We start from the raw sequence: 13485 nt of genomic DNA, 5'->3' as shown, positions 1-13485 counted from the left end.
CCGCTGCTAGCCGTCCTCCGCGCGTCACTCTCCAGGCGCTCAGCACCGTCCCCGCCCTGGAAACCCTAACCACAAGTCCCAACCGGCCGGACCTAGCCGAGGGCGCCCCCTGGCGCCCACGCGCGGCCCCCGAACCCGCGGAGCGCGGGGGCGGGGCTGACGAACGAAGAAGGCGGGGGTCTTCTCGCGTGAACTAATGGCGTCATCGAGGCGACGGGCCCGGAAGGAAGTAGCGTGTGGAGGGGCGTGGCGGTTCCTACGGTTGCGCTGGGGTTCGGACGAGTACGGAGCGCCTGGAGGGACAGCCTGGTACGCGGCCCCCGCCCCTTAGTGCGCGCACTGGGCCTCTTTGCGGCTCCGGGCCGGAGCTGATCAGCCGTCCTCCCGGGCTCGAGCCCCAGCAGCCTCTATCCCTCAGGAGCTAGAAATCAGCCCCTTTCTGTTTCGTCCCTTCCCCGCGAGCCCCAGGGCGCTTGGGACGCGTGACCCTCTCTCGGAAGGGAGCAGGGAAGGGGCGCGATTTGGGAGCGGGGAGCGGGGCATTTGCAGAAGGGACGCAGTTGCGGACCGGTAGCTGGCGTCCGCTACGGTAAAATAAGCGCCTCGCAGATGTCTGAGCCCGAGTTATGTTAGACCTGGGAGGCAGAGTCCACGCCCTGCATGGGTGGGCCCAGGCACGGCTGACTGTGAACTTTGCTGTCAGTTACCATCGTTTTTCCAGATGCTTCGGTGTTCAGCAAATGAGTCTCTAGATGCCAGCTCTTTCTCATCATGGTGCCTGAGCGCAGTTGGACCCAGGAGCCCAGTCTTCCCACCCTGGGGAACCCTCTTTCCCCTCTAACCGTGGGGCTTGGGGACCTGTCGGGTGCAAAGTGCCGGTCAAGTGTATGGGAGGGAGTGTTCAGAGCCCTCCCCCGTTTAGATCCAAAAGAATAACTGGGAAGGTGGACGAAAAGCCAGAGAAATCCCATCGTGGAATTCTGCTCACATGCTGCCTCTGTCGCTCCAGCATCTGGAAGGACTAAATAATGGTTTCTTTTGAAATGGCAGGCAATTAGGACTGGGAGGCTCAGACCAGAATTACATAGCCACAACTGCCTGCCATTTGACATCCTCTGTAATTTGGGCAACATGCTGCAGCTGCCTCTCTTCCCTTTTACGAGCGTGAGTGGCTCCAGTGACAGCACATTCGTGTTCACAGGAAGAGAAGGCTGTGTTCTGAACGCTGCCCAATTGGCACTGGTTCTCTCTTGGGGCCCGGCTGTATCTGGAGCCACTGCCTCTCCTGCGAGGTTGGGAATATAATTCCACAGCTAAGGAAGGAGTGGGAAGGTTGCCTGAGAACAGGGACGAAGAGAGTTGTAGATCTAGCTGTGTGTTCATACTACAGCAGGCTGGCTAGGAGCCACTTCCATAGAGCCCGGCTCAGTAGTGTGCTCTGTCTCCTCGGCATAGCTTTTCTCCTGCATGTCGGACCACACACGTTTTCCTGCGTCTTTTTCCCCAGGATAAAGGCTCACTGATGGCTCAGTTGGGAGCAGTTGTGGCTGTGGCTTCCAGTTTCTTTTGTGCATCTCTCTTCTCAGCTGTGCACAAGATAGAAGAGGGACATATTGGGGTGTATTACAGGTAAGGAAGGAACGGAGAAGCTTGCAACTTCCTGGTAAATGACTCTCTTTTGTAGTCACTGTCTCGCAGATTCTGTCGAACAGCTGTGTATATTGAATAGAGGAGTCTTTTGGCTTGAGCTGTCGTGTCAGTGACCAGGGGAAGGGGACACACACACACACAGGCTTATACACATATATAAATGTAAATATAAAACTTAGTAGTCTTAGGTTGATGCCGTGGAGGGTGAATGATGAATGTATATAGAGGTTTAGAGTTGAAATCTACAGGAAACTTGGTGCTTGCAGATTATCTCTGAAACCTCGTTTTCCCCTGGCCCCCAAACAGCATCCTGGTACCGCAAGATCACCTCCAATGGGCAGCAGTTCTTGATGGCAACTTGAGCTAGCCTGCTCGGCTAGCCCACTCTTTAAAATTTCAGGCGAAATGAAAAATCCTGCAGATTGATGGCAAAGCAAGCCCTAGGATAGCGGTTCTTACAAGAAAGCCCCCTTGTGTCGCTATTTTATTGCTCTTTTAAAAAATAATAATAAATTGTATTTTTTTTTCCTTCATAGTATAAAGCAAAGAAGCACTAACAAATCTTGGGTTGCTTTCCTTTCAGTAACCTCCAGGACCAACCTTTTCGCTTTAAGTCTTTATGAACTCCTTCTTATATATGCTCAAGATGCATATTCCTGGACTGCCGATGGCAAGTTCTAAAAGTCTCGTTGGGTTCCACTTTCCCCTTTATGTCTCCCCGCCTTCTGGTTATACGTCCCCAAAAAAGACTTTTAATTTTGTTACCCTTTACATACAACTTGGTTATAAAGGTAATTCTACCACCCAAAAAATGTTTGTGAACGATTTTTTAAAAATTCTTTTAACATTTTTATTTTTGAGAGAAAGAGAGCATGGGCGGAGGCGGGGCAGAGAGGGAGAGAGAGAATCCTAAACAGGCTCTGATGGATGGGGGAGGGACAGAGAGGGGCAGACACGGAATCCAAAGCAGACTCCAGGCTCTGAGCCGTCAGCACAGAGCGCAACATGGGGCTTGAACTCACGAACCCTGAGATCATGACCAGAGCCAAAGTCGGACACTCAACCCACTGAGCCACCCAGGAGCCCCTGTTTGTAAATGATTTTTAAAGCATTCTTAAAATTATTCTTCTGATCGTTCATGTCACTAGGATCTAGCATTAGTGCAGCTAATTGATAAATGTGTTACTGGACTTAACGGCCCTCCTGGGCTTGCCACAAGCTCAACGGATATGACAGAAAAGACAGAGTTCCTCTCACGTGAAGTATCACCAGGGATTCTGCTGTCTTGATTCTATTTGGCCCACGTGCCTATTTTTCTTGCCACAAAGCATAAATAATGGTTTTATGTTGTACCATCAGGCTTCCTAGAATATTACAGTCAAGTTGAGAGGAAGGGGTCTGTGGTCATGGCTCAGGCACATGCCACTCTATACGAAACGTTTATGGGGCCGGTGCAAATAGTATTGATGTAATAGATACCTCTTGCTAAACTGCCTCTCTCTCCTTCCTCTGCAGAGGCGGTGCCCTCCTGACTTCCACCAGCGGCCCTGGTTTCCATCTCATGCTCCCTTTCATCACATCGTATAAGTCTGTGCAGGTATACTTGGCTTACGTGGTATGTTTGGACCTCTGCAGATTTGGGGTGTTCACACATTCATGATGTGAATTATTTACCATTAGGTCAGTATAATGCCTTTCCAAGGAATCTCATATATAAATACATACATATGTATACACATGTATATGCACAGATGTACACACACATGTATACACATATGCGTGTGTTTATGAAGACCCATTTATTTATATACACATATGCATATATGCATATATACAAATATATGTGTACGTGTGTGTGTGTGTGTGTGTGTGTGTGTGTGTGTGTATCTAATGGAGAATGAGGCTTCATGAACCGTGTACTCTAGAGCTTTATTTGGTTGTTGGAATAGCTGAAGGGGGTCATTGCCTTGGGCCTAGCAGCCGCAGCTGGGAATTATTTCTTCACTTCAAGGAAAAGCCAGAGAAGAATCTGTTCTGAATGTATAGAAGGAAAAGTAGGGTGCATGTGTCTGTGTGCTTTAAATCACCGGCTACCAAGATACATGGAAATAAAATGTGATTTTGCTGGTTCTTATTTGAACTTCATAGACGTGAACATAATTTGGTGGGGGGTGGGGGACAGGAGAGGGAAGTTGGGCTCGGTGAAAGGAGATGACATCTGTCTAGGAGTAGGATTAGTTATGACAGATCTAAAGCCTGGCTGAGTTAGTCTAGCCATCTTTGAAGTATGTCCAGCTAAGAGGGATAAGATTCAGGGAGTGACTTTAAAGCTGACCCAGGAAAACACCTCATCAGCATTCGCCCCGTATGTCTCCTCTGCTGCTTCCTCTGCTTGGCGGATTTTAGAGTGCATTTCTGCACATGATCTCATGAGCCTTACAGTGAGGCTGAGAATGGGCAGGGCCTCACTGTGAATAGAGTGAATAGAGAATCCGCTGTTTGAGGACGAGGAAAGGAAGAGACAGAGGTGAACACAGGTCTTAGGACTCCTAACGCAGGGTCTTTCTTACTAAACCATTACTACTCAGCTGGTCAGATGGTGATTCACTTACAGCGACGCAGGGGTAGGCACCTTTGTTTGGGTGGGTCCAAACACCACTGCAAGGAAACATCTGGCCATATCCAGAATTAGGGCATCTCACGGGATCCGTGGCCTGACCTCCTCGCACAGAGGAGCTTTGGGTTGAAAAGGAGACTTAAAAGACATAACTGTGATGGTGAGCCTTGGTCGGAACCTGGTTCAAAAATACCAGGTGTCACACCCTGTAAATGAGGAGGGTTAGGTGGCACGTTCATGTTTAACAAGGGCGAAGCTCAGCCCAGGTGACCTCAAGGACCAGGCCACTTGGGATTCCAAAATGAAGTTACTTTGCCTGTCAGTGCCCATCTTACAGCATTTTACGTCTCCTCTATTTCTAGACCACACTGCAGACAGACGAGGTGAAGAACGTGCCTTGCGGAACTAGGTAAGGGCCCTGGAGTAAAGTGGTCAAACCTGCAGCAGCGGAAGGGCTTCTGGCTGACTGCAGGAAGGGACAGTGAAAAGGGAAGTGTCCCTTCTTGGTAGTTTTACCGAATTCCCTGCCTACTAGCTCCCTAGGTTCCAATCTGACTAGGCAGTGCGGTGCACTAGGGAGAATCAGGGGAGGCAGACAGGTTTGGGAGAGCCTGGAATGCCATGACTCGTTTGGCCTTTTTCTGTTACAAGTGAAGACCCACGAAAGGCCTTCAGCAGGCACACCGCCTGATGGAGGAAGATAGGTTTCGCATAAGCAGCTATGGAGAATGTTGTAAAGGTAGGGGAGACCGCAGGGTCCGGAAATCCAAACAGTACGCCGCTCTAGTGGCCCCTGTTGGAAAGTAAAGGAGATCTAAACTGGGACAGAGGAACAAACACCACCACAAGGAAACATTCAGGCAAATCCAGAATTAGAGCATCTCGGGATAATTGGCCTGATCTCTTCACAAGGAGGAGCTTTGGGTTGAAAAGGAGACTTAAAGACATACATGTGATGGTGAGCCTTGATTAGAACCTGGTTTGAAAATACCAGCTGTAGAAGGCAGAGAGGGACTGGATTTGTCAGCAAGGCTGCCACAGTGCCACAGACTAGGGGGACACTCAGAGTCCAAGCCCGGGGCCCCCCGGGTTGTTTCCAGTGAAGCCTCTCTACCTTGCTTGCAGTTGGTGACTTTGCTGTGTCCTCACACGGCTTTTCCTCTGTACACCAGGGAGAAGGATCTCTGGCGTCTGTCTCTTTTCCTTTACTGCCCTCATGGGGGGGGGGGGTGCCCCTCCTGGGGGGCCTCACAACCTTAATCAGCATGTGAAAGGCCATCTCAGTCACCTGGGGGTTTTGGAAACGCCTATGGCTTTGTGGAGGGCACATGATTCAGTCCGCAACAGAAACAATTGGGGAAATTGGAATAAGGACAGGATATCAGAGGCTGTTAAGGAATTCTTGCTGATTTTCTTGGATTTGGGGACAGAGTTAGGACTACATAGGAAAGGGTCATTATTCCTAGGTGAGTGTTGCTTCTTGAAGTGTGAAGGGGTAAAGAGGATCATGACTGCAACTTTGAGATGTCCAACATAAAAAGGTAGATCAATCAATAAGGTAAAATGTTAACAGTTGTTAAGTTTAGCGTTTGTGTATGGCCATTAACTGTACTATTCTTTCAGCGTTCCTGTGTACCCAAAACTGCTTATAATGAATATTTACGGGAAAGGGAGTGCTTAACCAAAGCAAGGGTGAAGACAGTGAGAAATGGGGACCGTAAAATCCCACTGTGACCTTTAAGTTCTGAGAACGCCTTGACGTTTCCCTTCACTTGATTGCTTTAATCAAAAGGCATGGTGGATTCAAAAGATACAGACTACCCTTTTTTGCACTGGTAGCCCAGAAGTTTCACTGTTCTCCTTCTGGAGATATTTTTAGGAGGTGTGGTTTCTTGGGAGATTGTGTTCTTGCTCCAAGCTCGGAAGGTTCCTGCCTGGAGATCCCTGGTGTCTCCTGACCTCCCACCAGCTCTTCCCCCTTTCTGCTGAGTCACACATCTTAGGCCACCACCTAGAGCCTGCACTATGTTCCAGAGCCTGCTGGTGACGTCTTTGTTCCTTCTTCCTCCAACAGCGGTGGTGTGATGATCTACTTCGACAGAATTGAAGTGGTAAACTTCTTGGTCCCAAATGCAGGTACATTCTCCCAGTTTCCCGTCACCACCCGCCCACTTGGCCCAGCATGTCCCCGGCACCCCCGCAGGTCTGCCCAGCACCTCAGGCAGGGATAGCTGCCTTTTCTGACCTTGCGGTTCCGCTCTCCCTCCCAGTGTATGACATCGTGAAGAACTACACTGCCGACTATGACAAGGCCCTCATCTTCAACAAGATCCACCATGAGCTGAACCAGTTCTGCAGCGTGCATACGCTTCAGGAGGTCTACATTGAGCTCTTCGGTAAGGAGACCTCCTCTGGCCGTAGCTCCCGTAGGGCATGATGGGGACCCAGGGACAGGAAGTGTAAGCCCCGAGCTCAGGAACTGGTCTATTCTGAGGACAGCAGAAGAAGGTCACAAAGGCAGGTGAGCTTTGGGCGCAGGGAGAACAGTGGCCCGAATCAGGACTGGAATGGCAGTGTGTTCCTGCTGTCCCTAAAACACCCTTCAGTAATGAAGGCAGAGTCAGTTCTCGAAGAACCTGAGGGAGTATCCAACCCAGCACCTCATTTTCAGAGAAGGGTCCTGAGCAAGACGAAGTGGCAGGGCCGAAGTTAGAACCCTTGCTTCGGTGAGCTTCCCACCACACCACACTGAATGCAGGGGAGCCGGGAAGGGTGAGGATGGCGGGGTTCACATTTAATTCTGGAAGTGTGACAAGGACAAGGACCATAGCTACTTAAAGTTCCTAGAGCTTTGTGCTCATGGGTCCTTTTAACCGTGTACCTATAGAGATGGATAGGAAAACACTTCTAAGAATCCATATGCTTAAGAGGACCCATTTTTTTTTCTTTAATTTTTTAACATTTATTTATTTTTGAGAGACAGAGCACAAGCAGGGGAGAGGCAGAGAGAGAGGGAGACACAGAATCTGAAGCAGGCTCCAGGCTCTGAGCCATCAGCACAGAGCCCGACACAGGGGTTGAACTCACAAATTGTGAGATCATGACCTGAGCCGGAGTCAGACACCCCGTAAATCTAAATTCTAGAATCTAAATTCTAGAATCTAAAATCTAGATTCTAAATTTAGATTTTAGATTCTAATTTGGATTCAGTGTGCTTTTAAGAAAAATTCAGTAAATTTGTTGTTTTTTTTTTTACCTCAAACTGATTAGCATTTTATAAAATATCATTACTTTTCTCTACAGCCATTGTTTTAAAACTTGTGCCATTAAATGAACATTTGAAAGCGTCTGAAACAGCAAAAGACAAAGGATTCTAATTTCCATGAAGAGAAAATGTGAAATCGGTTTGCATTAGAAAACTTCTAAGCAGGCTCCAGGCTTGGGGCGCCTGGGTGGCTTAGTCGGTTAAGCGTCCGACTTTCGCTTAGGTCATGATCTCGCGGTTCGTGGGTTTGAGCCCCGCGTCGGGCTCTGTGCTGGCTGCCAGCTCAGAGCCTGGAGCCTGTTTCAGTCTGTGACTCCCTCTCTCTCTGACCCTCCCCTGCTCACGCTGTCTCTCTATCTCTCTCCTAGAAATAAAACATTTAAAAGAAAAAAATAAAGTTTAAAAAAAAAAAACGAAGCAGGCTCCAGGCTCTGAGCTGTCAGCACAGATCCCAACGTGCGGCTTCAACCCACAAGCCATGAAATCATGACCTAAGCTGAAGTCGGATGCTTAACCAACTGAGCCATCCAGGCACCCCAGTGCTTTTCTTTTCAAAGTTAAGTGTTGGGGCACCTGGGTGCTTCAGTCGCTTGAGCATCTGACTTTTGATTTCGGCTCAGCTCATGATCTAGGGTTGTAGTATCGAATCCCACGTCAGGCCCTGCGCTGAGCATGGAGCCTGCTTAAGATTCTCTCTGTCTCTGTATGCCACTCTACCCGGCTCATGCTCTCTCTTTTTCAAAAAATTATTTGATTAATTAAAAAAATAAAGTTTTGGGAGGTCACTGTCTTGCTTAGAACCTATTTGCATCTGTAAAAGAGAAATCTGTGCCTCTTATCCCATTCCTGACATGGGGAGGGTTTCCCCCTGGTTCTGTCCCCTCGGGACTCACGGCTCTGACTCAGCATCACTGCCTCTTTCCCATCACCGCCTGCACTGCCACTCCCTCTCTGCCCACTTTATAAACACATTACCTGGTACTTGCTCAGAAGTTGACCTGACTCAACCTCTCCGTCTAATATAACCTCATCAGCATTCATCTGCAGAACCGTAGTGTGTAAACAACTTATTACTAGTGTTGCGCTGATAATAAACCACCTTACAAAATATTTCTTCCAGATTTTCCTAGAAAGTCACTCGCCCAGGGCCACAAGTGCCCACTAATAAATGACAATGTTATTAGTAACATAGGGAAGGCGCAGAACAGCTCAAAGTTTGGTTGATCTCCTATCTAAAGTAGAAAATCAGAAATGTGATGTTTGTCTCCAGCTGTCAAATTGTTAAACATGTATCAGGTCTGAGGGGCTGCCTTTGGGGCACTTGTCCCTCGTGCTGAGGCTCGTGCGAGCACATCCAGTGCACAGAAATGTTAAAATCCCTTGCTGGCCCATGTGACAGTTGAAGGAAGTGCTGTTTTAAACCCTGCAAATTAAAGCTTAGCAATCAATCAGGATTATTATTTTGAGCTGTTTATTAAATTAATAAGTAGATTTATGGTGCTAGCTTAAGCACAGCTCTGAGCCTCCATGGGCCTCCATTTGGGCATCTATTAAAACCAGGGGTTCTGCTTGCTGTTCCTCAGAGGCTCCTGTTTGTGCACAGGTGACCAAGAATGGCTACTTAAAGCAGGTGGCAGCTGACAGGGAGGTAATTCAGTTCCAATGCCCCAGCCAGATTTCAAGGTTTCATGGAGTCTTCTCGATGCCTTGCAGGATCTTATTGAGAACTTCGGGGGGGTTGGGGGGAGCCCCAGGCCTGCAGGATCACGGCCAGGAGGGGTAACCAGTTAGAGCTCTTCCTACACTTGCCTATGAAATGACTCCCCTGTGAATTCCGACAGTGCAATCAGGGCCAAAGCAAACGACACATCAGAGGACTTGGGCTCATTTCCAGAACCAAACATTTTCATTTTCCCCTTGTGTTATTTGTTGGGAGTTCTTAATGGAAATAGTCTTCCCTGGGGCTTTCCTTGACGTCAGAGTCTGTTTTTCTTGTAGAAACTTCTAAAATTATGAGATTTAATGTGCTTGGCTCTCTTCGAAATACCTAACATAGCCACCCCACCTTCCTTCCTCTTGAAAATGGGGTGCTTGCCTTCTCTTTTGCTGTCTGGGGGAGGGCTACTGTATGACTCAAGAAATGTGTTAGAATTGTTGTTTGTTGTTTTTCTTTTGAAAACTCCATTTCCTTTTAGGCAAGGTTGATACTTTCAACAGCCTCGGTGATTTTACCTGGAGGCCACAGGAAAGGATACTCTTCCCTCTAGCTTATGTAGAGGGTCTGCACAGGCATGTCGCTTGAGGGGTGGGCGGTTTGAGGGGAGCGCCTGGTGGGCTCAGTCAGATAAGCGACTGACTTCAGCTCAGGTCATGATCTCACAGTTCGTGAGTTCAAGCTCCGCATTGGGCTCTGTGCTGACAGCTGAGAGCCTGGAGCCTGCTTCGGATTCTGTCTCCCTCTCTCTCTGCCCCTCATCCGCTCACACTCTGTCTCTCTTTCAAACATAAATAAACATTAAAAATTAAAAAAAAAAAAAAAGATGTGCAGAGGATCTTTAAATTTCTGGGCTCTGCCTTGGAAAGACCTTTGGCCTATCAGGTGCATTCTTGAGCAGTTGTTTTAGTTTGTATGCCACCCCCACACTTCCTCCACTCTCCCTAAAAAAAGGTAACAACATTTTCTGTCTTTCTTGATCCCAGATCAGATTGATGAGAATCTCAAGCTGGCTTTGCAGCAGGACCTGACCTCCATGGCCCCCGGGCTCGTCATCCAAGTAAGCATGGCCACAGTGGGAGCACCCCCTGGTAAAGGTGCACGCCCGCAGGGCGGGTGCATGCAGGTCAAGGGCCGGTGGGGGATGCTCGGTCCCTCAGCCACCCTCACCTTGCCAATAAGGTGCTATTCTTGTCCTTCTCCAGGCTGTGCGGGTGACAAAGCCCAACATACCCGAGGCGATCCGCAGAAACTACGAGTTGATGTGAGTATTCCCTCTGGGCAGCCTGGACCCCCGCTCTCTCCCACACCCCCCACCTCATCCTATCCCAGAGTTAACTGAAGCCGCGGTGCGCGTTTCTTCCCCTGTTGAGTGTACAGTACAGCCCGCTGCACTGTAAGAGGAGCGGGTGTGTCACGATAGTCACTGGGCCCAGTAACTGGGATTGGGAGCCGCAGCAGAGGCCCTTTCGGGCAGTGCAATGGGCCAGGGGGCATGGTTTGTGCATCGTGGCTCATGCCCATGAAGACAGGAGGGAGAGACGGTTACGTGGGCAGGAGGGTACGTTTTACCTGAGCAAATCACGCTCTGTGTCTCACCAATGAGCTCTTCTGGAGGAGAAAAAGAGCCGCGTCACCGCCTGAGACAGATCACCTTTTACCTGGGACAGTGAGCAGCCTTCCGGGAGAGTGAGAGACCCAAGCTCGCCTCTCCTCGGCACAGTTTGGCTTCTCCAGGCCTCTCCTCGGAAGCCATCGCAGCCTCACGGCTGCCTGTGTTTCTCCCTTCAGGGAAAGCGAGAAGACAAAGCTGCTCATCGCAGCCCAGAAGCAGAAGGTGGTGGAGAAGGAAGCTGAGACAGAGCGGAAGAAGGCCCTTATCGGTCTGAGTGTGGTTCGAGAATCCCCTTTCAGGGCAGAAGGGCCCGGGATGGTGGGGGGATGGCGAGGAGGCCCCAGGCGCGGTTAGATCACACAGCCTTCCAGACCCCGGCCACACGCGGGGGCGGCGTTCGTAGTCCAGGAAACCGGGGTGAAACTGGCAGATCACAGCCAGAGCTAATGCGTTTTGAGTCTCTCCATGTTTCTGAAATGAAAGACCCCTTCCTGGTAATTCGTAATCAATAGTAGTAGTAGCTAGTACCCATCCAGCACCTACCACCAGCCAGGCACTTTTCTAAGCGCTTACAGTGACTGGTCTCGCTCCTCACAAGCACGCAGTGAGGCAGGTACCATCGTGAACCTCACTTTACTGAGCTGGAGATCCAAGGGGCTAACCAAAATGGCAAGTAAGTGTGGAAGTAGGGTTTGCCCCCAGAGACCCTGGTCAGAATCCGGCTCCTAACTTCTGCACTAGATGGTCAACGAATGCTGACTGCTTCCCAAGGTGAAGCAGCAGGAGGGAACTATTTACCGTATTCCTTAAAATGCCCTTTGAGGAGAAACACCCTTGTGACGTAGGAGAGATTGGGATTCGTTCCTCCCTTTCATGGGAGGGCCCGGGTCTCCCTGCCGACTGTCTGGTGCCCATGCCATGGTGCCACGCTCACGGGTGCAGTCCACGTGTTCCCACCGCGGTCGCCCTTTGGGGCCCTCCCTCTGAGCGCACCCGCATCCCTGTCTCAGGGACTCCCATCCCAGGAAGGGTGAGATTTAGTCCAGCTTGTGAAACATCCATAGTGCTCTAAGCCTTTTCTCAACATCATTACCACAGAGGCAGAAAAAGTGGCTCAGGTGGCAGAAATCACCTATGGGCAGAAGGTGATGGAGAAGGAGACCGAGAAGAAGATTTCAGAAATCGAAGGTGAGCCANCTCCTTGTCTCTTTAACCTTTGTTCTAAGATGTCCTGATTTCCTTGGAAAGTCCCTTTTTCTTTGCTCTTTGACTTGAGTTTGGGGGAGATTTGGGTCGGGCTGGCATACGTTTTCCACTTCAAAGAGCATTCGTTTGTTCAATAAATGTCCATGAAGTGCCGTTAGGCGCTCTCGGGTGAGGCATAAGGAAAAGAAAAATTGCATAAATCCCTGCTGTCTGGCAAGGGTCTCAGAGCCATGGAAGTGAACTCAGAGGCTAGGCCAGTTAAACGTCCGACTCCCGCTCAGGTCATGATCTCATAGTTCTTGGGTTCAAGCCCCACATCAGGCTCTGTGGTGACAGCTCAGAGCCTGGAGCCTGCTTCAGATTCTGTGTCTCCCTCTCTCTCTGCCCCTCCCCCGCTTGCTCTGTCTTTGTCTCTCAAAATAAAGACATAAAAAAAATTTTTTTAATAAAAATTAAAAAAAGAAAGAAAATTCTAGGATGGAAATAGGACCTCGAGGCCCAGCATCTAAGTGCCATGTCCACTCATACTCACCGTAGGGCCCCTCAGGCTTTGCGGGGGCCCAGTGAGGAGCCAGCTGCAGTTTTACAGGCCAGCCGCTCCTCTTTGGAGAGCTCTTGGCAAAACGACGCATTTTTATTTCTTATGAAAACATGTCATCAGGTGCTAAGGCCACTTGAGTGGGTCCCACGTGGCCAGCACCCCTGCCCAACAGCACACTCCTTCCACCCGGGGTCGTGCTGGGGGTGTGGGGTAAGAACCCGCCACAGGCTCCCCTTTCTTCCCAGGCTTTTTGGTACAAATATTACACATGGCTGGCCTCATTCCCAAGGCAAGGGAGCAGGCATCAAAAATTTTGCGTCAGCTTGACAGAAAGCTGGTCTCAGCAGATGAAGGAAGTGTTTGGCTCACGTAGTGGAGGTTTGACTGAGTCTTCATCCAAACAGGTGTTAGTCTGGACCATGGCACAGAATTCTCTTATTTAGAGTTGTGCCAGTTTAACCACTGTTAACTAGAACCTTCTCGAAGTGATCGATCGAAATAGAAGTGAAGTTGGAGAGGGACTGAGCTGTTTCATGTTGGTGGCATCCAGTTTTGGGGGAGCCACGTCTGTCTGTGTTCAGAGCCTCCTGTGGGCTCTGCCATAAGCCTGTGGACACAGGAAATGTCTCTGGGCAGTGCTTTCCCCGCGACTGCCTTCTCGGATGGCGGATGACACTGGGCAGAGCACCAGACATGCTCAGCCTTAGTCCCCACTTTTGGGAGATGGATGCCTTCAAGGCACTTTTCACCTGTGGTCGGTTTTCACAACTCATGAAGTAGGAAAAAATGCCTCTCTCCCATTTCACTGAAGATGAAACCAAAGCACAGGGAGAAAAGAGCAATCTCTCAAGCTCACAGAGGCGATGGGTGGGGAGGA

The 13485-nt window shown here is 49.6% G+C and overlaps 1 protein-coding gene across 2 annotated transcripts in view; it reads left to right on the top strand.

Annotated features, from left to right (window-relative positions):
* The first annotated feature begins 253 nt into the window (after nucleotides 1–253).
* ERLIN2 (ER lipid raft associated 2) overlaps nucleotides 254–13485 on the top strand; it is a 17242-nt gene continuing 4010 nt past the window's right edge. Inside the window, exons 1-10 of one of the 2 annotated variants that reach the window (XM_077769528.1) lie at nucleotides 254–309; nucleotides 1508–1629; nucleotides 3166–3247; nucleotides 4630–4676; nucleotides 6342–6403; nucleotides 6538–6663; nucleotides 10233–10306; nucleotides 10452–10510; nucleotides 11038–11129; nucleotides 11960–12049. In XM_077769528.1, the coding sequence (XP_077625654.1) occupies nucleotides 1523–1629; nucleotides 3166–3247; nucleotides 4630–4676; nucleotides 6342–6403; nucleotides 6538–6663; nucleotides 10233–10306; nucleotides 10452–10510; nucleotides 11038–11129; nucleotides 11960–12049 (739 nt within the window). In that variant the 5' untranslated portion in view covers nucleotides 254–309; nucleotides 1508–1522. Of the gene's footprint in view, nucleotides 310–339; nucleotides 590–1507; nucleotides 1630–3165; nucleotides 3248–4629; nucleotides 4677–6341; nucleotides 6404–6537; nucleotides 6664–10232; nucleotides 10307–10451; nucleotides 10511–11037; nucleotides 11130–11959; nucleotides 12050–13485 lie in introns of those variants that run through there. The other variant, XM_077769529.1, reaches the window with a different exon arrangement.

Source organism: Crocuta crocuta, unplaced genomic scaffold (genome assembly GCF_008692635.1).
Source record: "Crocuta crocuta isolate KB4526 unplaced genomic scaffold, BGI_CrCroc_1.0 scaffold698, whole genome shotgun sequence".
Classification (NCBI taxonomy): Eukaryota; Metazoa; Chordata; class Mammalia; order Carnivora; family Hyaenidae; genus Crocuta; species Crocuta crocuta.
The sequence above is the reverse complement of the archived record's forward strand: the minus strand, read 5'-3'. Positions and strand labels throughout refer to the sequence as shown.